This window comes from Glandiceps talaboti, chromosome 23 (assembly GCF_964340395.1).
Source record: "Glandiceps talaboti chromosome 23, keGlaTala1.1, whole genome shotgun sequence".
NCBI lineage: Eukaryota > Metazoa > Hemichordata > Enteropneusta > Spengelidae > Glandiceps > Glandiceps talaboti.
In genome coordinates this window covers 5,108,200-5,133,363 of record NC_135571.1, presented here as the reverse complement: position 1 = coordinate 5,133,363, position 25,164 = coordinate 5,108,200, and the positions used below count along the sequence as shown (strand labels likewise).

At 36.6% G+C, this 25,164-nt stretch overlaps 4 protein-coding genes across 4 annotated transcripts in view; 3 read left to right on the top strand and 1 right to left on the bottom strand.

Annotated features, from left to right (window-relative positions):
- Nucleotides 1-25,164, bottom strand: part of LOC144452852 (large ribosomal subunit protein uL1-like) — a 418,633-nt gene that overhangs the window by 341,110 nt on the left and 52,359 nt on the right. The window lies entirely within an intron of this gene.
- On the top strand, nucleotides 385-6,006 carry LOC144452998 (uncharacterized). Its single transcript, XM_078144252.1, has 2 exons — nucleotides 385-425; nucleotides 3,969-6,006. The coding sequence occupies exon 2, from the start codon at nucleotides 3,981-3,983 to the stop codon at nucleotides 4,758-4,760; it is 780 nt and encodes a 259-aa protein (XP_078000378.1). The 5' UTR covers nucleotides 385-425; nucleotides 3,969-3,980; the 3' UTR covers nucleotides 4,761-6,006.
- LOC144452901 (uncharacterized) lies at nucleotides 7,651-10,803 on the top strand. The gene is made up of 2 exons (XM_078144106.1): nucleotides 7,651-8,011; nucleotides 9,836-10,803. Exons 1-2 carry the CDS (start codon nucleotides 7,726-7,728, stop codon nucleotides 10,486-10,488), a joined length of 939 nt encoding a protein of 312 aa, XP_078000232.1. The 5' UTR covers nucleotides 7,651-7,725; the 3' UTR covers nucleotides 10,489-10,803.
- Nucleotides 15,775-23,607, top strand: LOC144453068 (sulfotransferase 4A1-like). Its single transcript, XM_078144342.1, has 6 exons — nucleotides 15,775-15,967; nucleotides 18,175-18,389; nucleotides 20,796-20,922; nucleotides 21,479-21,573; nucleotides 22,301-22,415; nucleotides 23,272-23,607. Exons 1-6 carry the CDS (start codon nucleotides 15,775-15,777, stop codon nucleotides 23,391-23,393), a joined length of 867 nt encoding a protein of 288 aa, XP_078000468.1. The 3' UTR covers nucleotides 23,394-23,607.

The window sequence follows — 25,164 nt, the reverse complement described above, 5'->3', positions numbered from 1 at the left end:
AACAATCTTCCATCCTACAACACCATCATCACGTGACCAACTCCTCCACTTGTTCATATACCACCTCCTCTTTGTACCTCCTCTGAGTTCTATAATCTACTCTAGCTGCTTCGTTTTCAGATTATTTATTCAGATTATTATAAAATATGTGTGTATTCTGTTTGTCTCTCTGATATGATTGATATAGTTTTTTTTCTCATCTTCCCCTCATTCCCCCATCGATCCTTCGTTCAAAATTGTCAACGACCTTCGAATTCTGTGCTGTCATCTTGCAATATTTAGGTACCATTTTTTGTCTAACATCCGGGTCTGTTTTGCTTTTGGTCACGTGTGGCGTCGCTTGAATTATTAACACCGGCATCCACGGTATTTCGCATAGCTTTCTCTGCTGTTCTGTACGATAGACGAAGAATATCACACTGCTGGTGAGTTTAGTTTTTCAATTTTTGCAAATGTTGTTTCGATTATCATTCCAATATATGTGTAGGCCATTTTTCAAAATGTTAGTCCGTGATAGTATGTTTTAGTAATATTATATGTGTAAAAGCGAGATGAACGTTTTAAAGACCGGATCTCAATGTTGAAAGTAGTCGACCTAATGGCATAATGCCATGAATGGTTGTCTGAGTTAATGCATAACTTATTAATACAAATGCAGTATTTTACAATGCTAAATATTTTATATAGATATATTTTTCTGACAAGTTATAACTTTAGTTTTTAGGAAAAACGTTTTCATAATCGTTTTGAACTTGACTTTTGATGCATTGCGGTGGCACGCCCTATGCTACAAGCAGAAAATTCCCTTTTCACCCAATGGTGCATCAATAATGGCGTCGCTTTTTTTCTCGCTCTTTGACACAATTTGACCATTTTTTATCTTGAATATCTATAACACTTTGAAATGTTATTTAACATCTGTTACCCCTTCATATTTTTAGTCCGAGATTTAAAATTTGCTCAGGTTTTTGAAAAGCCGACATTTTTTATTCGTGATGGCATTGTCACTCGCAACGCCATTTACTCGAAAGGCAAACACATACCATTTTAACTTAAATATACGGTATTAATATTGTCAAAATATACTTAAGAACCACATCATGTATTTATGAGGGCCTGTTTTCATGGATATATAAACGAAATTTATATCAGGCGTTTCGAATTTCACTCCTCAGGGTTTGCATCTGCTGTGCGTCGCCATTAAATCAGCAGTTTAAAACACAGATATAAACAGACTAAATGCCACCCCGCAGTGATCGCCATGGCGATAATTGGCACCCTTATGTGATGAGTACATATAGCTAGAAATAATTGGGTTATGAATCTGTACAATAGAGAGTCCAAATAGAATTTTTCGTTCATATTTACTCTGAGTGCAAAATGGCGGACAAAAGAATGTACAGCATATTACTCTTTCCTCGTTAGCTTGCCATTCCGGTAAATTTAGACAGTACTTTAATTTTTTTGAGATAATTTGTTGAAAATAGAAACAGAATCCTTCATTTTTCTCTAGAGAATAGTCTAATTTCATGATGTAGAAACTGCGTTGATTTATCAAGCGATATTGTATTAATAAATTTATTAAAAAGGGAACAATTTAATGGTACGGTGAGTTTCAATATAACCCAGCTGTCCACATAATTAAGAAGCATGGCGGCGTTATGTTCCTATCTCTGGAACACCAGTTTCCGCTCAGTAATTATATTGCCAGCAGTCTGTCAGCACAAAGCAATATTTTTGTAAAAGCTAATCTCCCAAAACTGACCCCTGTGTCATATAACCGCATTTGTATACAGTTATGCGCTGTGGACTTATTTGTGCGGCTTTTAAGTTAAAGAGACTATACGGGGACCATTGAATGAGTTCCATCGCATTCCTTGTCTGCGGTTCTATGCAATTTACTTTCAAACCCTTTCAAGCGTTGTTATTTATTTGAAGGAACGCCTTTTTCGTTCACACAGTCGATTCTTTCATGAGATTTCAGAACACAATCCAACTTTCGATTATCTTTTTTCATCTAAGATCGCCACTTGAACAGATGCCAAATTTCAACACATATTCGTATACTTGCCAACCTGAATTCGTGCCGCAGAACCATGCTAGCTATATAAAACATGCTATTGTTATTCACACTGATACAAATTGTAACTCGCCGTTTTTGTTTATAACAATTTTTTTGCTACATTTCAAAAATAGTTTCGGAACTGTGTACACACGTAGTGACATCATTGTTTTAGGTGTGGTGAGTATTACATCACAATTGGCATATTACATTAGAATAATTTATTAACCAATAAACATAAACTTACACAATACATTGTGTCTCAAACCACCAAACAAAACGACGTCTGTGTTTTGTCGTAACAAAAGAAATTATTTGGTAATCGTGCATTCCTTTATTTATTGGGGTGCGTATCTAAAGTCGTAGCAGTGCGCCATCATCGACACATCGAGAATGCCTTGGTTTATTCATTTGTCCAAAAAGACAGGCTAGATAACTTTTACTTTTAAAGGCACTGTTAGGATTAGGATTTCGATTGGCTGTGAAAAAACTTTTGCCTGGCCATAGACCGTCCACGGTCTGGCAGAGCTATAGAAAAAATTTGAAAAAGTGACCCTATCCAATACGTATGGGTTCCACTGAGAAGGCAGCACTAATGTAAGAATCGTGAAATACCTGACCTTTTAACGACATATCGTCGTAAACTGCATACCTCTTTACGGCACCTTCTAAAACAGTATTATTTTTCTCGCGTCAGCGAAAAGATATGCTTTTTTTGCCTTGCGAGGATGGCGAGGCCTAACGTTCAGAAATATTTGATTATAAAACCATGCAAGGACTGACCGATATAGAGAGAAATATGTTCTTATGAGAGAAGTCTGACAGTGCGGTTTCATTTACAACATGGTTAGCATTGTTACTTCGTCACAACACTGATACAATCTCATGCCGATCATAAACGTACTTTCAACCCATCTCATACTGTGACTTTTGCTTCATGTTACCGTACCCAGCGATTTGTAGTAGATCATATAACAATATATCATTTTATAATGATGATGATATTAAAATGTCTAAATTGCCTCGAGGATCTCGGCGATGTATGCATTGCATCACCATGCCATATGTACTGTCTCTCCCACGTTGACTTTGTACACGTCAACTACCTTCCAACTACACCACAGTAACTGTAGTAGATCTAAATATGTTTAGACTGTTGTGGACTCGGCTATCGCTGGATCGAATGAACTTTGCTGAGAGGCTGCAACGACTTTAAACAGGCTAATTTATTTTCAACTTTTCTTGTTATTGAAAAATCACATATGACAAAAAAGTAGAATCCTTTTACTTGTGGTGACAGAGACTCAGAGAGAGAGAGACTCTGAAAGAAAGATTCTGATATATATATATATATATATATATATATATATATATATATATAATTATATATATATATATATAGAGAGAGAGAGAGAAATAAAGAGAGAAAGAGAGAGAGATGGAGAGAGAGTGTGTGTGTGTATGTGTGTTTGAGAGAGAGTGAGAGGAGTGAGAGAAAGAAAGTGATGAGAGTGAGAGAGAATGTGTGTGTGTGTGTGTGTGTTAGAGAGAGAGAGAGAGAGAGAGAGAGAGAGAGAGAGAGAGAGAGAGAGAGAGAGAGAGAGAGAGAGAGAGAGAGAGAGAGAGAGAGAGAGAGAGAGAGAGAGAGAGAGAGTATGTGTGTGTATGTGGGGGGGGGGACAGTGTACGTGGTTCTCAGTAAACATATGTTTTACTCATAATACTTCAGCTACATGTGTGATTCATAAAAATAGCAAATTGATAATTTCCTGTGTGTCAACCCATTCAATCTTTTGAGTCCCTATGACAGGCTGACAGATAATAATCCAAGTGAAAACATGCATTGATAAATTCATAAAGTATACTCTATCCGCTTAGAAACTAATTACTATTTCTTTCATTTCAGATTTCAATCACCATGGCAACCGACAAATTTACAGATATTGATGACGTAATAAAAACCTGGGCTAGTAACTACGTCCACAAATATTCTGACAAAGACGTGAAAAAGCTGGCTGATTTAGACGACATTCTGACCTCTGACATCAATTTGAAACGTTTGCGGGTAGTCCACGGCAAACCACAGTACAAGACACAAGACCCGCTAACTGCAGAAATGCCAGGAGCGTACGTCCTTTTCAAGACTTCGTTTACCAACAACACAGAAAACGACCAAGAAAATCTACTGAGAACAGAAAGAAAAACTCGGTCCTCGTGTTCAATCGGGATCGAGAAGGGATACACTATTGGCGGATCAGTTGGGGTGACACTCTCCCCACCAAACCCTGTGATACAAGCCAACGCGGGTTTTAGCAGGGAACTTTCACTAAGTAAAATGGACGAACAGACTCTGGAGGAAGAACTAACATGGACGGTTGATACAAAAATTACCATCCCAAAAAAGTCAGAAACCACAGCCGAATTACTCATAGAGGAAGAAGAATACAACGGCCATTTTGTTGTGGAGACGAAATTTGAAGGAAAAATTCAAGTCACGGTGAGAAATAAAAAAGACAGAAATGCTGTATTGACAATAATTACTGGTAACGTTGGTGATATTCTGACGAATGATTTCGGGTTCTTCACTAAACCTGATAACCGTAAGAGTGTTTTCTTCGCCACTGAAGGTACATGTCGGTGTCGGTATGGTATAAAACAACAAATGGTGCTCAAACAAACCGACTTGAAGAAGGAATAAAGTTTAATTCCGGACAATAAAAATAAGACGACGGCAAATCAGCTGTCGGGAAGCTAACACAGAAACAAACTAAACCTATTGATGCAATGTGTTGATATAAGCTAGCAATGCATGACGTCACGCAAATCTCAGAGGTTAAACTCACCGCAGGGTGGCGCCAAACCGATTGAAAGTTTCCTCAAGTGGACGCACATTCAGTGTTTACACTATCTTGATTACAGGATGATAACATACATGTATAACTAAGGCACCGCTATCACCCAGTTGTGTAATCTACCACACTGAACAACAATTGTTGCTATCATAGAAAGCCGATAGTTTACTTTCCATAGCAGTAGTGTCCTATCACGGACATGCCAACATTTACAGAAACATAAACTGAAGTATTGTTTTCATTAATTTTGTAACATTTAAAAGATTTTCATTTTTTTCCATTTTAGTTAAAATGTGATAAAACTTTTTTCATGAACGAGTACAACTTTTTATACAAATTTGATCACAATACAATGCATTTATCGGGGAATACTTTTGGAGGATGGGGGGGGGGAGAAATCGTTGGGAATAGAGCACGTTATTTTGTTTCACACTATGGACCATAAAAATAATGAACCCTCACTTTTGGATAGAATCAATTTTCATAAAGACGATTGATTGGCGTAATTATTGAACAACCAATCAGAATGAACTTTATATATGTTTCACGTGACGTCACAGGGACCCTGATATCGCGAGACTAATCGTACCTTCATCAGCACTGGTTGAATTAATCAGAATTTTTTTTCTTGCGGAACAATCTGATGCCACACAGTTGTCAATCCACAGTTTGAGGGCGCACTTGATGGGCGAACCTTTCATTTTCAAATTGGATATGTACACAATGATATATATATATATCAGAATCTTCTTTCAGAGTCTCTCTCAGAGTCTCTGTCACCACGGGACTGCTCTTACCTGGCGATGGGCTATCATACAAGACTGTCCATCTGTTCATATATATATATATATGTAAAGGTCAGAAAAAAAATGACAAACATTTATGAATAATGTTGAAAGTATGGCGAAACAGCACAACGATGACCAAAAAAAAAATGCCAGCACCCTATTCACCCTTTGAACCGATAATTGATAATTATATCCGAATCTCATTCGCCCTAGGGCTCTTCACTTTGATCGTACATAACGTAGATTACGCCTACGGTATTAGCTATAACTTAATTTGGTACAACTAGCAAATCGACTTTTTTGTTATGGGGTAACACAGATATTTGAGTTACTGTTTCTTTTTAGTTTTAAAAATAATGTATTTTTGATTTCAAACTGAAACTTGATTTTCAATAAACTACAGAGTTCTTGCAACAACTCAAAACTCACCCTTGTTCATGTGTTCTTTTCAAACCATAAATTGCTACATAACAAGGATATTATTAAAGTTATTTAGATAATGCCGTCAAAATAATACATGATCTCCCCGAATTCAATTTCTAAAATGCATGTATGTCCTTGCCTCTCCAGAGGGCGCCGTGATCACTGCGTCATCCATCACGTCTGACGGTCTTTGCGGCGACAGTGGGGAGCCCTCCACGACACTCTCAGGAGAGGGAATGTATGTCTCTCTCCAAAAAACGATTTGTAAAAATGACTAGTAGTAGTACATTGTTGTCATCACTTGGTATACAGATGAAGATAATTACCAACTGAGGTCAATAAACTTTTAATTTAAAACGTGATATTAATAGACATATACCAGCAGTAATTCAACAAACGTAAATAATGAAATTTCCACCGACTGAGGACACAATATGACTTTCTACCCGGTACCCAAAGCCCCAATTGCCTTACATTATGTTATAACCAATTCACTATTTTAATTAAGATTTGAAAAAATACCCACATATATTCGGAAAACGGTTGAATCATTCTAGCTAGCTGACTTGTCTAGTCGTTGATTATTGTGACATAAACACTGACTTGATGTCCATGTGTAAACACCAATGAAAAAACGCTACTACAGTCGTGTGAAAAAATAAATGTATGGCAGGTTTAATTAAATGACTGGCAACCATATACTTTAGCTTTCGAGTTGCACAAGCTAATCGAGTTTACAAGCTTGTTATGCTCAAGTGAAAATACTTACAAAAAAACCTTCCATTGAACTAGTCTAGTCGATAAAATTAATACATGTCTCCTATGACATTGCAATTCGTCTTCTGATATTCTTAGAACTGTTCATTGCATAGTAGGGAGTTCCTCTAAATTTTTTATACGTATGATAAATTACGTCATCGGATTGTTTATACGTCATATCCTAATACCAGGTTGAGTTCAGTCAATTACAAGTGATGGTGTACATCAGTAAGTAGAATACTGTGTGTATCTTTTAATATGTAGGAATTTGTTTTAGACTCAGCTTGTGCCCCTTTAATACAGTTATATGGTTACAAACAATTTGGCCACGGTCACAAATTTACCTTTACATACATTCCCCGAAGCGCCCCCCCCCCCCCGTCTTAAAAAGAGAGGGTTGGACTAATCAACCCCCTTCCTCTGTCAGGCCTGATGATCACGTCACATCCAGCTCTTTTCATTTCACTCAAAGGGTAAATTTTTATATTAATTGAAAGTGATTGACGAAACGTACTTTCTTGTTCAAGTTGTTTAATTTTTAAAACTTTTTTTTTAAGTAGAAGAAATCACCTAATCATATAAATGGCGAGTATACGCCTACGATTAGCCATATATTGTCGGGATGTATTGAAGATGGGTTTCAAAGCCAATATTCTCCTCACCCGTCTATACAGTTATTAGTACCCATAATTTATAATGGGTTCGTCCAAACTATACTTTTAAAAAATGCTGCTCTGCTCAAGGAGCTACCAGTTTGCTGATCTACTCCAATACAATTTGGTTCAAGCTTTCGTCTCCCTAATTGCGAATTTTACAGTCGAAGTATCTTGTACTCTAACTGATGTCTGTAACCATGGCAAACAAGACACGCATTCCCATAGCTGTGTGTTACATCATTGTAACCATGGTAACCAGATGTTTCTGCGCACAAGAAGTTTGTTCGTACACCTTAACAGCTCCCAAAGACGGAGATTGCTGTCCAAGTCTGGGACAAATGTTAGACGGGGATCATCAGGATGTTGACGTTGATATCGCTGCACTGAACGACGCATTGAAGACACTACGGGAAGAATTCGAGTCGTTGAAGAATAACTGTAGCTGTAATACAAATTTAAACCCAAGCCTTGGTAAGTCAAAGACGAGGGATTGTGGTTTACGAAGTAAGCTTTCTCTCTCTAACACTTTGAAGTACATTCTCTCCTACCGTATTTACACAATTTTTAGATTTTTCCACATCATTTTAGGCGCAAGATAACTGTACGTCTTATTAAGGGTTTAACACAAATTAACATGAGAGAGAGAGAGAGAGAGAGAGAGAGAGAGAGAGAGAGAGAGAGAGAGAGAGAGAGAGAGAGAGAGAGAGAGAGAGAGAGAGAGAGAGAGAGAAAGAGAGAGGGGGGAGGAGGGAAGGAGGGAATTGAGGAGGGAGAGACACATAGAAAGTACGTACGTATGTATGTATGTATGTATGTATGTGTGTGTGTGTGTGTGTGTGTGTGTGTGCGTGCGTGCGTGCGTGCGTGCGTGCGTGCGTGCGTGCGTGCGTGTGTGTGTGTGTGTGCGCGCGCTGTGGTTTAATTGAGCTTATTTGGTTTAGTCAGTTTCTATTTTGTCCCCCATCAAAATATCACCTCCATATACAACATTAGAACACCCTCCTCGCCTTTACAGTACTGGGGTCTTCTAAATTTCACTCGATGATCCCATCGAACATCGACAATATGTAGGTACCAGCAACTTAAATATATTTAAATATATATAAATATATTTGTGGAGAAAATTAATAATACGAAAACGAAAAAGATAATTAGTTTCACAATGTGTTGTTTCAGTTGAATATGTACAATATTAATTTTTTTGTTGAGACTTATTTATCACAGATTAAATTTTGTAGATTGATATGATATTAAAAAATATAATTGAACAGTTAAAATATGATATAGAAACCGTAAGTAAAAGCAACTGGATATGTGAGATAGTTGACAAGTGTCAATTTCTCATTAATCATGGTGTAGATTTAATTAAGGAGGACTTAATTAAAATCTTATTTTAGTAATTAAAAGCAATATATACGGGTACCCGGATGACGAAAACATGATACTGAAATAAGTTGATACATTTTTCAGCGACTATTCAGAATTGAGGAAATTCTTCCAGTTCATAAACCAATGAGCTGATTGGCTGGAAATGTCAGTAAATTAGTGACATATCGCATGAATATATCAATAATATTAAACTTTGCAAAATATTTCGCCCAGTCGTTGGTTGGACTACTATACAGTTTTTTCGCATACGTGTAGCAACCATGCATGGCAGTGCCCTTAGCAACAAACAAATCACGTGGTTTTTGGCCAAGTTAACGATAATTATGGGTTGTCGAGTGACTAACTTCCATAAAATATACACAAATAAACCTATCGATCATGACTACTCCCTTAGCAACAACAAAATAGCAACGCATTTTACAAAGATAGGAACAGTGTTATGAAATACTTTGCAAAAAAAGAACACATTTATTCCTAGCAACCAATACCATGCACATAGCAACAGCAACGCGATAGTGTCTCTAATTGTAAAACGTGAACATAAAGACATTGAGTGATGGTTAGTCAAGTAAATGGGCATTCGGGAATTGAACAACTATGCCTAGCAACCGAACTACAGCCATGGCAACAATAGTAATAAACTTCCATCGTTAAATATGTTTATTAAAAAAATGTTTCAATGACTTAAAGAAAATGATTTCTTTATGTTCAAATTTATTCAAATGATAGAAATGTGTCATAGCTTGAAAGGGACATCGTCGTAAACCACAGCCTCTTTTACGGCACCGTCCAAGACCGTACCGTATTATTTGCGTCAGCAGAAGAATTGTACTCTGGCCTTTTTAGATTGGAAAAAAAAGTTTGATTGCAAGTAACTGACCTAACATTTTGTTTTGTTTATTTCAGATCAAATTTTGGCTGACAATGTCATAGCCCGTTACCCGCTCAATGGTAATGCTAATGATGTATCAGGTAATGGTCACCATGGCAACATGGTTGGTAGTGTTGCATTCGTCTCCGCAGGTATTTCGGGTCAAACAGCAAGTTTCAATGGCGCTAGCAAGATCAACGTCGATAACTTGCGTAATACTAATTGGGGGTCGAGTTTTTCAGTGAGTGTTTGGTTCAAGAGAACAGGCCAGTGGGGGAATTACCAGGGCATCGTTTCCAATGGTTACCATACATCTGGCAGTTGGGAAATACGCATGGGCAGAGAGCTCGAAGGACAAATGCTCGGTGGGGGCGTTGTCACAGCTGATGACACTGCTACATGGAATTACGTACATCTTGTTGCCAGGAAGAATGTCTGGCACCATGTCGTTATGACATATGATGGCGTAACACTGAATTATTACCTTGACAACGTGAAACAGGAAGGTGAGGCCGACTGTTGCCATGGAGATATGTTAATTAAGAATACACCACTGACCATTGGCCAGGCTGGTGTAGGGAAATCCAATGAATATTTTTACGGTCTGATTGATGAAGTTGTGATCTTCGGTAAGGTGCTGTCATCTAGTGACGTCAGCACAGTTTATAACGAATTGAAACCGATGTAACAGAAGTAGTTCCCTTGTATACAAGACAAGAGTGACCGTTGGTGGCGTCATCCGTAGCAAATATACAGCCCATTACATTTTAGTGTTCCGTTTCTCTGTTTGACACAACCACGCAGAAACCAAGACTGTACTGATAAGAAACTATACGTGATAGCATGATTCAATGAAATTTCTTGCGACATTTTGTAAACTATCACCATGCATATGCAGAAGAACATTTGCCCTTGCGTGTCTGCGTTTAGTTGCAGAGCAGTATGTTCTGAATGGTTAATTTGATTTAGACAAAATGTAGTAAGAAATAACGATCTTACTACTAGGTTAAATAACGATCTTACTACTAGGTTATAGTGTAGAATGTACAGTTTCTTACTGTTCCTGAAACTATATCATGAAATGGGTAGTATATCAAATCTATTATGGCGATTATCTCTTACAGCTGCAATATAATGTTGAGATATTGTAGCTAATTTTGTTGCCAGATGTACATCAATAGTTAAGAGTTCTTGGAATAAAATCACAGGATCAGGAGCATTGTGTTGTTTGTTTGTTTGTTTGTTTGTTTGTATGTATGTATGTATGTATGTATGTATGTATGTATGTATGTATGTATGTATGTATGTATGTATGTATGTATGTATGTATGTATGTATGTATGTATGTATGTATGTATGTATGTATGTATGTATGTATGTATGTATGTATGTATGTATGTATGTATGTATGTATGTATGTATGTATGTATGTATGTATGTATGTATGTATGTATGTATGTATGTATGTATGTATGTATGTATGTATGTATGTATGTATGTATGTATGTATGTATGTATGTATGTATGTATGTATGTATGTGTGTGTATGTATGTGTGTGTGTATGTATGTGTGTGTGTATGTGTGTGTGTGTGTGTGTATGTGTGTATGTGTGTATGTATGTGTGTAGTCTACAGTTCTAAACTGGTACAGTATTACGTATTAAAAACTTCATTACTTTACCATTTCTCTTTCTTAATTGACTAAATAAAGACACATTGTCCATTCACCCACTTTTACCAAACCTCAAATCACTCTATACGTAAATAATGTACACAGCCACATTTCATTTTTTCAAAGTTAACCAAAATCTCTCTACGCCGGACGATCTTGTTTAACTTATTGAAATAAACGTTGTCTTACTAATTAAATATTCAAGTTAATTATATTTTTGTCATCCTAATGACAAATTTAATTCATTGATATATGACTCTTTTAAAAAGGGGAGGGGGGGGTATGTGGAGGATGTAAATAATGGAAAGGGAAGAAGTATAGATATAGGAAGGGGAGGGAAAGGGAAAGGGGAGGAGTTGGGTTAATTAAAGAGGAACAATAAGGAGACAGGATTCAAGAAAGATATGTTGATATTGTTATTTTATTAAGTTGCCAATTCTCAAAGGATGGTGAGGTGACGATGTGTGTGCATATGTGTGCGTGTGTGCGTGCGTGCTTGTGTATATGTATGTATGTATATGTTTGTGAGTGTGTCTGTATGTGTGTGTATGCGTGTGTGAATGTGACATAGTCTCCGCGATGTTTCGACGTATGTGAGAAGGGGGGGGGGGGTTCTGCACAATACGTATGTGGGAAACTAGTCGTTCGAATTCGTTCTTGTTGTTTGCATGCCTGGCAGTGTTTGATAGTGTTGGTATGTGTGTAAAGTAAACAGAATCGGGGGATTTCTGAAGACCAGTGTATAGTTATAACGTTAGTTGTGCAGGGGTGTGTGTGCCTATGTGTGTGCACATGTCTGTGTGTGTCTGTACGTGTGTATGTACACCGCCACTTTGTTTTTCTGTACAAGTTTAGATTTCTTCCTCCTCCTCATCAATAGTTGGCATTAACTTAATCACTCTGCCAGCGAACTTCATTGTTGGTGAGTCAATTTCCCAGCCCTTTGCAAGTTTTTGACGCTTGTATTTTCTTTTTCTGCTTTGGACGCTGATTCTTACGAATCGAGGAAATTCTCTTAGGGGGGCTCTCGGACCAATATCGCCCCAGTCTCTCTTCTCTCTTTGTACAAAGACTTCCATTTCTTCAATGACGTCATTCCTGGTAACCAGTGCACGGGAACAAAAGAAGGAAAAAATAAGGAAAATTAGAGAGTAAAATGGTGGATTTGTGAAAGTGATAAATCATTCATTTAGAAAAAAATATTTTGCTATCATTAAGAGAACACATGATAAAATTACTCTCACTATATTATTAAGATATAGTCGGAGTTTCCATAGTAACGGTAAAGTATAGAAAGATCACGTGTCATTATTTTAATGTTTTATACATTTTGCAATAAAGTAAGCGAAATCAGAAATGTGACATCAAAGTACATGAACTGGAATAGGGTGGGTGGGGGTGGGGTGAGATGTGGGTGGGGAGTTGAGGTGGTGTTATTGAGATGACGTCATCTGTTAACTATTTTCTCTAGCGTATTGTCAATGCTGAACAAGTTGTAACAACGTGTAACCAAGGTTACTGGATTTTTGTCATTATTTAGAGTAACACAAACACACACGGTGAGTAATTACATATTATATTTTCCAGACGCGAAAATCGGAAAGAAAGCCATTTTCTTAAAAGCACACATTTTAAAATAAAATGAAATGTTGCAACATTTCAAATACCGAATACGCGACACACTATGACTGCCACTTTTCTTGGATATTATGAAAGACGGAAATCAAAACGCCCTCGACGGTAAGCACCTTAGTATACTTTGTTTTTATAAATACCTCGTGTGATAAAAATAATTCTGTAAATTATAATTTGTCAGTTTTTTTAAATACGGAATTTGTGATTAAATTCTTTGGAATTACATATTCTTCAATGGAAACTATGCGATTAAATTATATACACATCACATCGTTCAAGTCATTACAATTATAAGTAGACAAAATTAATTAAAATTAGAAAACGCTAATCTCAAACAATTTGAAATTTTTATTGCGCCCCTTGGAAACCACAAACCACATCAAGCAATGTCATAGATTGATAAAACAATATGTTACAGACGGTAAAAGGAAAAAAATCCTTGTAAACATGGTCTTACATTTGTGAATTCCGACGTCTGATGTCCGCTGAAGCTTGACGATCTTGCTCCGCTTCCAGCTTTTCCAGGGCATCCCGTTCACCATACAACCGTTCTATCATCTTCTCTCTCTTTTTTTGTTGTTTGAGAAGACGCTTCTCTTCTTTTTTTTCTGCTTTTCTTTGTTTTCTGTCAGTTGCGATCATCTTTTTGAGTGATACGCCGCCTTCTTCCAACTGTCTTTCTCTCTTCCTCTGAGAAATAAAAAAATTCGAAATCGGAAAACAGAACAGAGGAAAGAGAGCGCAACCCACAAAAGCACCAACAAGAGAAAATAACCAAAAAGAGTTCTGATAGTCAGTGAACATAAACGTTCAAAATTATCACACTAACTGATTAAAAGATACACAAAACTCGCTACAAAGTTCATGGTTTATGAAGTAAAACTTACCCTAGCTCTGCCCGATTCTTCACGTTGTTTTCCTAAACATCCACCCATCTTTGTAACGATACGTGGTTACTACAGGACTGATGGTGGACAGTACGTTGATCATCAAGTGCATGTGATCCACATTGTGACGAACAAGGAGATTTTCATTCGATTTTGTGTAACCAAAGGAACGCTTATCGAACAATTTGTTGACGTTTTTCTACATTGTCTGTGTGCGCGTTCTCATTGGTTCATTCCCATGTTCTTGTTCTTTCTTCGGCAGAAGAAATTACGAGTCGCATAGGGGGCCTTAAAAGCAGTTATGAGCCCTTAGCCAAGAGTATTTTCGTGCTTTAAGAATGTTTGTAGCTAGCTCACGGTTCCGAGATCTATTCACTGTCCTACACAAGTGAAAGTTAGTTTGTCTCGTTTCTTGCTCATTTTGCAGTCAAAACAATGGCGCAGTCTAACAGTACCCAGTAACCATGGCAAACAAAACTCATATTCTCGTGAGTCACTGTAACTATAGTAACAACTTGAAGATGTCTGTACGCAGAAGAACTTTGTTCGTATACATTGACACCTCCTAGATCCTGAAGACGGTGATTACTGGCTAAGTCTGGGACAAACGCTAGATGGAACTGGAGATCAGAAAACGAATGTCGACATTAATTATTTGAAGGACACGCTACAGGTAGGCACTCCGTGAAGAATTTCAGTCGTGGAAAGAAAACTAGCAATTTGAACTAAAAGCCCTGGCTTTGGTAAGTACAGGCATCGGACACACTGTTTCTTTGTCTGTCTGTCTGTCTGTCTGTCTGTCTGTCTGTCTGTCTGTCTGTCTGTCTGTCTGTCTGTCTGTCTGTCTGTCTGTCTGTCTGTCTGTCTGTCTGTCTGTCTGTCTGTCTGTCTGTCTGTCTGTCTGTCTGCCTGCCTGTCTGTCTGTCTGTCTGTCTGTCTGTCTGTCTGTCTGTATGTCTGTCTGTCTGTCTGTCTGTCTGTCTGCCTGCCTGCCTGCCTGCCTGCCTGCCTGCCTGCCTGCCCGCCCGCTGCAGTCTGCATGTCCGTATATCTGTTGTTTTTTTAAATTAGGGGTAGTTTTTGCTGCATTTTAAGCAATATCTGAAAAGTGTTATATGTTAACTTATGAAAGATTTGCTATTGGCAGAACTAAAACCTGGTATTTAACGCATTATAGATAAAATGTTAAAAGTATACTAAAACGTCGCGAAAAAATATGCTGTGCCATCAAATATGTGCTAATAAGCTTTAACGGGTTCCATGAAACAGCACCTGAAGAGGATGTATGATACATGAGGCATGTCATTCGACATTAACATTTAGATAATAGAATAGTTTGATCGATGTACAGTTTGATTTTCACTCGTGGCGAGTATTTTAATTCCGATAAAAACGCAACTTCTTGTCACCTTTGTCAATGTAACAGCGCCCTCACTATCCATGTAAATACGAGTCATTTTGTTACCAGAATAAATTATAGGAAAGGGGGAGGTTCAGCCGCAGCCATTCGGCACGAGGTACATGTATGACGAATATGCGATTGCAAGCTTTATAACGCTGAGCTCAATGATTGAGAAAACATGGAGTATGCATTCTTTTTCGTTTGATTAATTAACAAAATGTGTGAACATTTTCAACAAAAACAGTAACAGCAACTAAATACCATCATTTGGTTGTTATTTCTAAATATTCGAAACGAAACGAAAAAAAAGTTCAGTGATTTATTTTAGAACGGGCAAACTGAACAGCGCCCTCACGCATTCCAGCAGATCGAATCAAGATGGCGGAAGCTGCGGGTGATTTCTGCATCTCTAACAGTATCGACAGTCCAGACGATTCGTACGATGATATTATGCACTATTACGTTTATGAGGGGGTTCGATTACCTCCATTCTGTCGTGGTAAAATGGAAGACATCATGAATTTTCCTGTAAGAAGCGATGATGTATGGATAGTTACATATCCGAAATCAGGTAAGTCTGTTGTCATTTTCATTCATTCATTCTCCCCAAGGCATTGGTGATGTACATCTGTGGGCCACTGTGTCTCTGTGTTCTCGAAGCATTGTTTCAACTTTGAAATGATTCGACTATATAAAGACCCCATACATCAGTCATTTTGCCAGTATTTTTTATAGTCAACCACCAGAAATCTATCGCCCAAACCGCGATGATGTCAAATTTCTACACAGTGCACTGACCTATGCCTTGGATTCATCTCGGATGTTGAACGAAGATTGAGTCACGCCCCCTCGCGAGCCTCTCCCCCTGGCGTATACTTGTTATTTCAATGACAAAACGGGAGTAATGCTTCTGTCTTAGAAAATTAGTAAATTATTAACATCTGTTCATGTCCATTACATTATTACTCATATTTTTGGGGGTTATTCACTGTCGTTTTGTCAATCACGATGTTTAGTTTTTAGTAATTCTCGTTTCAGTCATTGCTCACTGCCACTCAGGTTCTGTTTGAACTTTGATACAACATCGCAGGAAACTATAACAAACTGTACATATTGTTACACTTTAAGATCACAAGATTGAATGAATACAGTTTGTTGCGACATTTTGTGTAAGTGAAATGAACTACTGTGCTATGCCACCATGCGGCAGCGAGAATTGATTCTTGCACTGACCACTATACCCAATATCTCTCTCTCTCTTTCCTGGAGCAATATTTTCAAAACAGATTATGAACAAAATATTGCATTATGTTTCCATTTGTTTCTTTATTTCAACAAATTAGAAACGAAACCCTGAGGGATCGCTATAGTTACGTAACTAGTAAAAGTACAAATTAGAAACAATACAGAGCAAATCAATTAATCCCAAATTAATTATTAAATTATTATGTAATTAAAGAGGAAAAGTACTCCAGGATATAAATTTATTCAAGTAATCTGTTGGTTTTGAAGAGTTATTTCATGATTTTACTTCACATAAATTTCATGCGATTACCAAGAAACTCCAATTTTTTTTTGAAACTCGGTGTTCTCCACAGATTGTTTGAATGCTCATTTGCATAATGTATTCACATGATTTGCATAACTATGCCATTTAGTTTTCTCAGGGAAGCTACAATTATTCAAACTATATATCCAGAGATGTGTAGACTTAAAAAACATTACTAAGTTTGTGCACACCTATATGGTGTCACATCTGACCGAAATCTTGTGATACGCGAGACTTATTATACTTTACTATTTGTGACATCATTATCCGCCATATTGGATTTTTGTATACAGTCACCCTGGTTGAACTTCGCGATATATGATGTCCAACTATTAAACTACAAACAAAACAAAATGAAGATGATGATGAAAATTATTAGCATATCAGGTGTTACGAGCAACCACAGTTCTTCATAGAACCTCAAAATGTTGTTTGATGTAAAACTTAGACTAATTTAACCATAGGCAGTGGAGGGAAAATTTCTCCCATGGATTAGATTTGCCAACAACCACGATTTTCAGAACCTATAAAATTTGAATATTACTTGATGTAAACTGATACCTTCTCAACTAAGGAAATACACATGTACATGTCTATAGTTTATTAACCCTGCTTCCCTTCTTTGTCTCAACTTCCGTCACTCTTGTAAATGACCATGACCTAACTACAAGTCACAAATGACTTTGACCTGATTACAAGATCTACATGCTTACCTTTAGGGTGCAATCCAGGGAAATAATAATTTTGAAAAAATTTATGCCTTTACAGCTAGCTTACAAAAATCACTTCACTCATGGTACTACTAAACCGAAGTGACTATAGAGTTTCAATCAGGCAGCGTAATGTATTTTACTACCAAACCAGAGTGACTATAGAGTTTCAATTTCAGTTTCAATCAGGCCCTGGCAGCATGATATTTTTCACATCTCATGCAATGTTTGATGTTACAAATTACAGCTGTCAATGCATGTGTTGCAATGCAATGCAATGCTCTGCTCTGTGTCTGTTACCTTGTTCAGAGAGAACACTGAGATTACAAGATGGCTCTCTGCACCTGATACCTTGTTCAAAGAAAACACAAATATTAGAAAAGCCTTGTAACTGTTTCACAGAAAATACAGATGAAATAACGCTGTGAATGCCATAGTAATGGTATAGTTTTAAATTGGACAGTTTCCAAAAAATTTCAGTAATAATATAGATGTCATCTTTGTGTTTTATATTGACAGCATTGTGGACACAAGACCTCATTTATTTACTCAGTCAAGGTGGTAATATTGAAAATGCAGATTTGGACCAAGAAACTGTGGAAGACTCAGTTCCATACCTAGAGTATCCTAGTCCAGGTCTGGAAATGTTAAAAGATATGAAATCACCACGTCTTATCAAATCACATCTTCCAGTAAAGTTACTTCCAATTGGTGTACGCCAAAACCAATGTAAGGTAAGCTGACAGGGGGTGTAAGCCTTGATATGTCGATGGCTTCCTTTGTTTAAAGGGGCACAAGCTGAGTTTATATGTATTTGGACGAAGATTTTGCTGCTTATTGAAAAGGTACTCACAGTATTCTACTTACAAGCTGGGTTTATACGTATTTGGGTGAAGTTTTTATCACAGATCTAAAAGATATTCATAGTATTCTACTTACTGATGTATACTTAACTATCACTTGCAATTGACTGAACTTAAACCAGGTAATTAAGATATAATTTATAAACTATCCGATGATGTAATTTATCATACATATCAAAAAATGTTCATGAGATTCCAACTCTGCAATCAACTGTCCTAACCATACTAGATGACAACCATAGAAGACATGCATAGACATTAACATTATACTGGAATGTGGTTTTTGTTTAAGTATTTTCACTTGAGTGCATAAACTCACACCACATGAATGAGAAATAGATATTTAGTTTGGATTTTGATAATAACCCCCCCCCCCCAATTTTAGTGTGTTTTTCTACTTGAAAAGACAATATCAAGATAGATTAAGTGTGTTTTCAACTCATTGATTGAAAAAAATGTGTAAAAAATGTGTTAAATTTGAAGTGATTTGTAAACAAATGGAGTAAATACAAATACTAGTAATCACTTTTAATTACAAATAAACACACCTGTTATCAAACTATGTAACTATGTATACCTACATGACAGAAATGTCAATATATTGGTAATAGATACTTTTATAGTCTGTAAGATACGACATTCAGTGCTATGGTGCTGATGAGAAACACCAAATGGGAGTTTTGAAACAGTTCAAGTCAATGTGCAATTTGCTAGCACTGATAGAAACACCCAATGGGAGTTTCGAAACAGTTCAAATCACTACGCTATTTGCTAGCAATGATGAGAGACACCAAATTTGGTATTTTGTCATCAGTGCTAGCAAATAGCACAGTGAGATGAAAGACGACTTCTTCTTTTCAATATCACCATTTATTATTTTTGTCCTGTATTTCATGTTTTCGTTTCATTTTTTCTTTTTTTTGCATGTTTTCAGTCTGACCCTACCTAGCAAGCTAGGCGTAGAAAATACATGTGTTTTGTACGTAGTGAGTGTTTTAGGACCCTTTCCTGTATTCCATACGATTTGATTGGTAGATACCGCTAGCATGTGTTGCATGATGGGTATCCAGTTCAAAGGTTTGTTTGTTTGTTTATTTTTTCTTTATTTTGGTTTTACAATGTTCTTATTTTAAAAAAAATTGAATTAGAAGCGTTTTATACGTTGTTGTTATTTGAAATGTTCAAAAGTAATGGTTTGTTAAAGTGGCCATATGGATGAGGATTGAAAATTTATTTTGGATTTTTAATTTATAAAACAATTTTATTATGGCATCCTACTTGAACATTCAATAGGAAACAACATTGACCAAGTCCTTGTTTGTAACTCAATAAATTGCAAAAGATTAACAAACATGTAAAATCTTTGTTTTTGTACGTACGATAACAAACTTTTTATACATATTGTTAGATTTTTGCTATGTATTGAGACAGACTTTGTCAATGTTGTTTGACATTGATTTTTCAAGTAGGAAGCCGTGATAACATTGTCTTATAAATTAAAATTCCAAAATAAATACCCAATCCTCATCCATATTGACACTTTAAGGGCAAAAAGTCAAAACAATTTCATTTATATTTGATGTAAGTAATGCCCTTAACAAAAACACACTGTAACTCCTGCTACATCAGTATTGATTGTTTAAGGTGGTAAGTAGGTATGTAAATCTACCTTCGTCCTGTCGCAGTCATTTTACCATGGTTCCCTAGCATGTTTTTTGAAAGGTGGTAAGGAGGTAAAATCTACCTTAGTCTGTAAGGTACGCCGTGACGGGGCACCCTCACACATTGGTCAACCCCTCCCATGTCGGGTGAGAGGAGGGCAGTGAGGGTGGAACGGTACGGCATATCTTACAGTCTAAAGCTACCACAGTCCACTTTTTTTTTCACTGGAGTTCCAGATTAAAATTATTATACAGTGTACATTACTGTGTGCATTTTTACCAGATCCTTTATGTCACTCCTCCACCAAGGTACCCACATAATTTAAAGCACATCATGGTAAAGAAATATATGCAAATATTACGAAATTTTCTCCTTCTTACAAACACAAAACAACATTTTTCCTAATGAAAATTTCTACTCACAGAGTCAAAAAAAATTTTTTGGGAGCGAATCCTGAGTTTTCGCTGACATCTTGCCAGCATCGTCAGGGATGTACTACTTCATTCTCGCAATATTTTTCCTAGTTTTTGAAATGTTCATAGTGTATGTAAGAGAGTACCAGCTACATTTTACTTGCCTTTTAATCTTCTAGTTTTCATTTTTCTCCGTACGTAGGTGATATATGTTGCTAGAAATCCCAAGGATGTCATGTGTTCATTTTATGACTTCCATCGTATGGTTCGTATGGTTAACTACAAAGGTACCTTTAACCAGTTCTTCAACAGATTCCTGAATAATAAATGTAAGTTTAAAAGTCAACAAATGTTTGAAGACCCCTCCCTGTCCCCTGCCTCTGCCCCTCCCCTGCCCCCTCCACCCATCCATGTATTTGTACATATGTCATCAGTGTCACCTTTCTTCCCCCCTTAGAGACCAGTCACTGCAGTCATGTCATTATATGTCACATGTCCCCAATCTTGTATTCTGATTGGTCAAGAGTCTTCCTCCATAAAGACCAGTCACTGCAGTCATGTCAATATATGTCACATGTTCCCAATCTTGTATTCTGATTGGTCAAGAGTCTTCCTCCATAAAGACCAGTCACTGCAGTCATGTCATTATATGTCACATGTAACCAATCTAGCATTCTGATTGGTCAAGAGACCTACAAATATCTTCTGTATATTTTTACCAAATATTACAGAATAATAAATATAATTCCAAAAAATTAACAAAATTAACACTCCCCAGCATTAATATAATTATATGTCACATGTCACTAATCTCACATTTTGACAATAATAAATAATAATAAGTAATATAAATATAATAATGATAAATCTGTTTGTATTTTGTAGTGGGCTATGGTTCTTACTTTGATCACGTACTTGATGGTTGGACACACAAAGACGACCCTAAGTTCATGTTTCTGAATTATGAGGACCTCAAAAAGGTAAGACTGGAATAGTTTCAATGTATATCATCTCCAATTGCCAAAACTCTCTACAAAGACGACCCTAAGTTCATGTTTCTGAATTATGAGGACCTCAAAAAGGTAAGACTGGAATAGTTTCAATGTATATCATCTCCAATTACCAAAACTCTCTACAAAGACGACCCTAAGTTCATGTTTCTGAATTATGAGGACCTCAAAAAGGTAAGACTGGAATAGTTTCAATGTATATCATCTCCAATTTCCAAAACTCCCTACACCAAGTATAGTTTCATAGTGTGATATGTGTCATGCCTATTCCATTTGCATTACTTTTCATGAGCAGGCACATGAATATTAATTAGGGGTGAGCAGGCACATGAATATTGATTAGGGTGAGCAGGCACATGAATATTAATAATGGGTGAGCAGGTACATGAATATTAATTAGGGGTGAGCAGGCACATGAATATTAATTAGGGGTGAGCAGGCACATGAATATTAATTAGGGGTGAGCAGGTACATGAATATTAATTAGGGGTTGAGTTACTCATTATCCTTTGCTTGTAACTTTTAGTGTACCACATGTAGCAATAAAGAATATAGTGTTGTGAGTGTACTCTACGACTCTGGTTATCTTTCCGTACCTACTACGCCAAACATTGGTCAACTTGCTACCAAGACCAGGATTAAGTACTTGATAAGGTTACACATAGTAAGTGCTAACAATTTGGGGTACGTCTTACAGGAGTTGTGTGTGACAATTGGTAAACTTGCCAGGTTTATGGAAGTGACAATAACAGCTGATATGATTGGAAAGATAGCCGACTACTGGAATGCTGAGACACAGTATAATAGACGTGGTAAGTGCTGTTGTAATACCAGTCTGTCTGTCTATCTGTCTCTCTGTCTCTCTGTCTCTCTGTCTGTTGGTGTACCTGTCTTGTAATACATGTCTGTCTGTCTGTCTGTCTGTCTGTTTGTCTGTCTGTCTGACTGTGTACCTGTCTTGTAATACCTGTATGTATGTATGTATGTATGTATGTATGTATGTATGTATGTATGTATGTATGTATGTATGTATGTATGTATGTATGTATGTATGTATGTATGTATGTATGTATGTATGTATGTATGTATGTATGTATGTATGTATGTATGTATGTATGTATGTATGTATGTATGTATGTATGTATGTATGTATGTATGTATGTATGTATGTATGTATGTATGTATGTATGTATGTATGTATGTCAGTTTGTCTGTCTGTCTACCTGTCTTGTAATACCTGTATGTATGTATGTATGTATGTATGTATGTATGTATGTATGTATGTATGTATGTATGTATGTATGTATGTATGTATGTATGTATGTATGTATGTATGTATGTATGTATGTATGTATGTATGTATGTATGTATGTATGTATGTATGTATGTATGTATGTATGTATGTATGTATGTATGTATGTATGTATGTATGTATGTATGTATGTATGTATGTATGTATGTATGTCAGTTTGTCTGTCTGTCTACCTGTCTGTCTTTGAAGTAGTCTCTGTCTGTATCCATTTATGTCTGTCTGTCTGTCTGTCTGTCTGTCTGTCTGTCTGTCTGTCTGTCTGTCTGTCTGTCTGTTCACAGGCATTTGAATTATTAACATGGTAGAAATTGCATTAAGATTTTTACTTAGGTTGGTTCCTTACATTCTTTCTACAGAAGATCGAGTGGGCTACTGGAAGAATATGTTTACTGTCGCCATGAATGAGAAGTTTGAACGCATTTATCCCCAGAAGATGAAAGGTGTTGGTTTGGACTTTGATTTCGGGGATCCCTTGTAAGCATAATACCTTACAAACAAACAAACAAACAAACAAACCAATCATTACCATTACCAGCAAGTTATGGGACCAGATGCAAACGTTTGTGTTTCATTATGTCTGTTCCCTGTGACTTAGACAAGAGTGTGATTTGCTGATATTTTCATGTTCTGGAAGTTTTATTATCAAATGTGTTGGATATGTTTCTATTTTCAGTTTGCATTGTGTTTTAAATCTGTACTGTAAACATAAGAGTCTTATGGTCTTGTTCAGTTGGATTGTTTCATTTCCAGAGAAGACACAGGGGTGTTATGGGGATGGGGTGGGGTGAGTGTCTAGGGGTGTACCTTTGGTCAGCTTGGGGTATGGATGTGCCGCCCATGTATCAAACCCATACATGATTTTAGACATTGTCCAAAATCTGTATTTCATTTAGGTGTGTTTTGACCCAAAATCAGTACCTCATTCAGACATATTTTCATTTTTACCCCATTTTAGACATATTTTGTCCATGTATGTTTTAATCGTATTAACTGAGAAGAATGATACACATAGACAAAAAATAATAAAATTCAGGATAGAGCTAAATCTAATATCACTGTGACAGTTAGTCGAGTCAGTCTGACAAAGTTTTTGGAAAATACAGCCTCTAGCTGTAAGTACACACATATAGTGTTTGTGTAATTATGTATGCAAATTAACATGTTAATGATAATGTAATCATTGGCTGCCCTGTTGCAGTACGCCCATATATGGACTCTGGCCTGTCCAAATATGGCTGACAAAGTTTTTGTAAATATAGCTGTAAGTATACACATATAGTGTTTGTGTAATTCTGTATGCAAATTAAGATGTTAATGATAATATAATCATTGGCTGCCCTGTTGCAGTACGCCCATATATGGACTATGGCCTTCACCAAATATGGAATGTCACTTTATTTCCTATGGCAGTATCATTATGTCCATAAATGAAATTTACTTAAAGTCAGATATTCAATATTATTTACCCACGTGTCATAATGTTATTTACCTGGATTATGATATACAATATTATTCACCCAGAGGGTCACAGTCATATATAATGTACTTGGGGATGATCACACAATGTCCCACAAACTCAACAAATGAACATTGTTCGTTCCTTTAGGTCAAACCCCTTCCCCCCTCCCCCTAAATGAACATTCACAAGTGCGACATCAAACGTTTATATCTGATGCAAACTATGATGAAATCTGTAGTGGTCACACCACTATGATCGATGTAATGTAAAAACCATGATTGTAAACACATTAAAATACTACCAGAAACCCAGCACCATATCTCACATTAGAAGTAATTTTTTATCAACTTATCAACATCTCGGTAATAAATACAAAAGGTGTTATCATTGAAGGAGTGAAATTTTTCCATCGAAATGTGGTTACAAATGCGAAAATGAAGTTCAGCAATTGCATTGATGCCAGACCCCCTCCCCTCCTAAACGAAGGAAGCTCACGTAATGAGCTTGTGTGACATTGTGCAATAACCCCTTAAGAGTGGTCAATAACCATATTTAATAACCTGGTAAAATGCATTGAATTTGCAGGTAATATTTTCAATTATTGACCCAGGGCTGAGTGTTATTGTAGACATTATTTTATTTACACAAAGGCAATATACGTTTATTGACCCCCTAGGTCATACAATTTTATTTACATATAGGTTATATATACATATTATTTCCTTTTCACTTAAAGGCTATTGATTATTTAATTTGTATATGCATATATTTATTTCATGTGTGTTTGACC

Bases quoted from the DNA above. Each gene is read 5' to 3' on its own strand.
- LOC144452998 (XM_078144252.1), top strand. From the start codon at position 3,981: ATGGCAACCGACAAATTTACAGATATTGATGACGTAATAAAAACCTGG.
- LOC144452901 (XM_078144106.1), top strand. From the start codon at position 7,726: ATGTCTGTAACCATGGCAAACAAGACACGCATTCCCATAGCTGTGTGT. The intron at 8,012-9,835 runs GTAAGTCAAAGA...TGTTTATTTCAG, and splicing joins AAATTTAAACCCAAGCCTTG to ATCAAATTTTGGCTGACAAT.
- LOC144453068 (XM_078144342.1), top strand. From the start codon at position 15,775: ATGGCGGAAGCTGCGGGTGATTTCTGCATCTCTAACAGTATCGACAGT. The intron at 21,574-22,300 runs GTAAGACTGGAA...TACGTCTTACAG, and splicing joins ATTATGAGGACCTCAAAAAG to GAGTTGTGTGTGACAATTGG. The intron at 22,416-23,271 runs GTAAGTGCTGTT...TTCTTTCTACAG, and splicing joins GACACAGTATAATAGACGTG to AAGATCGAGTGGGCTACTGG.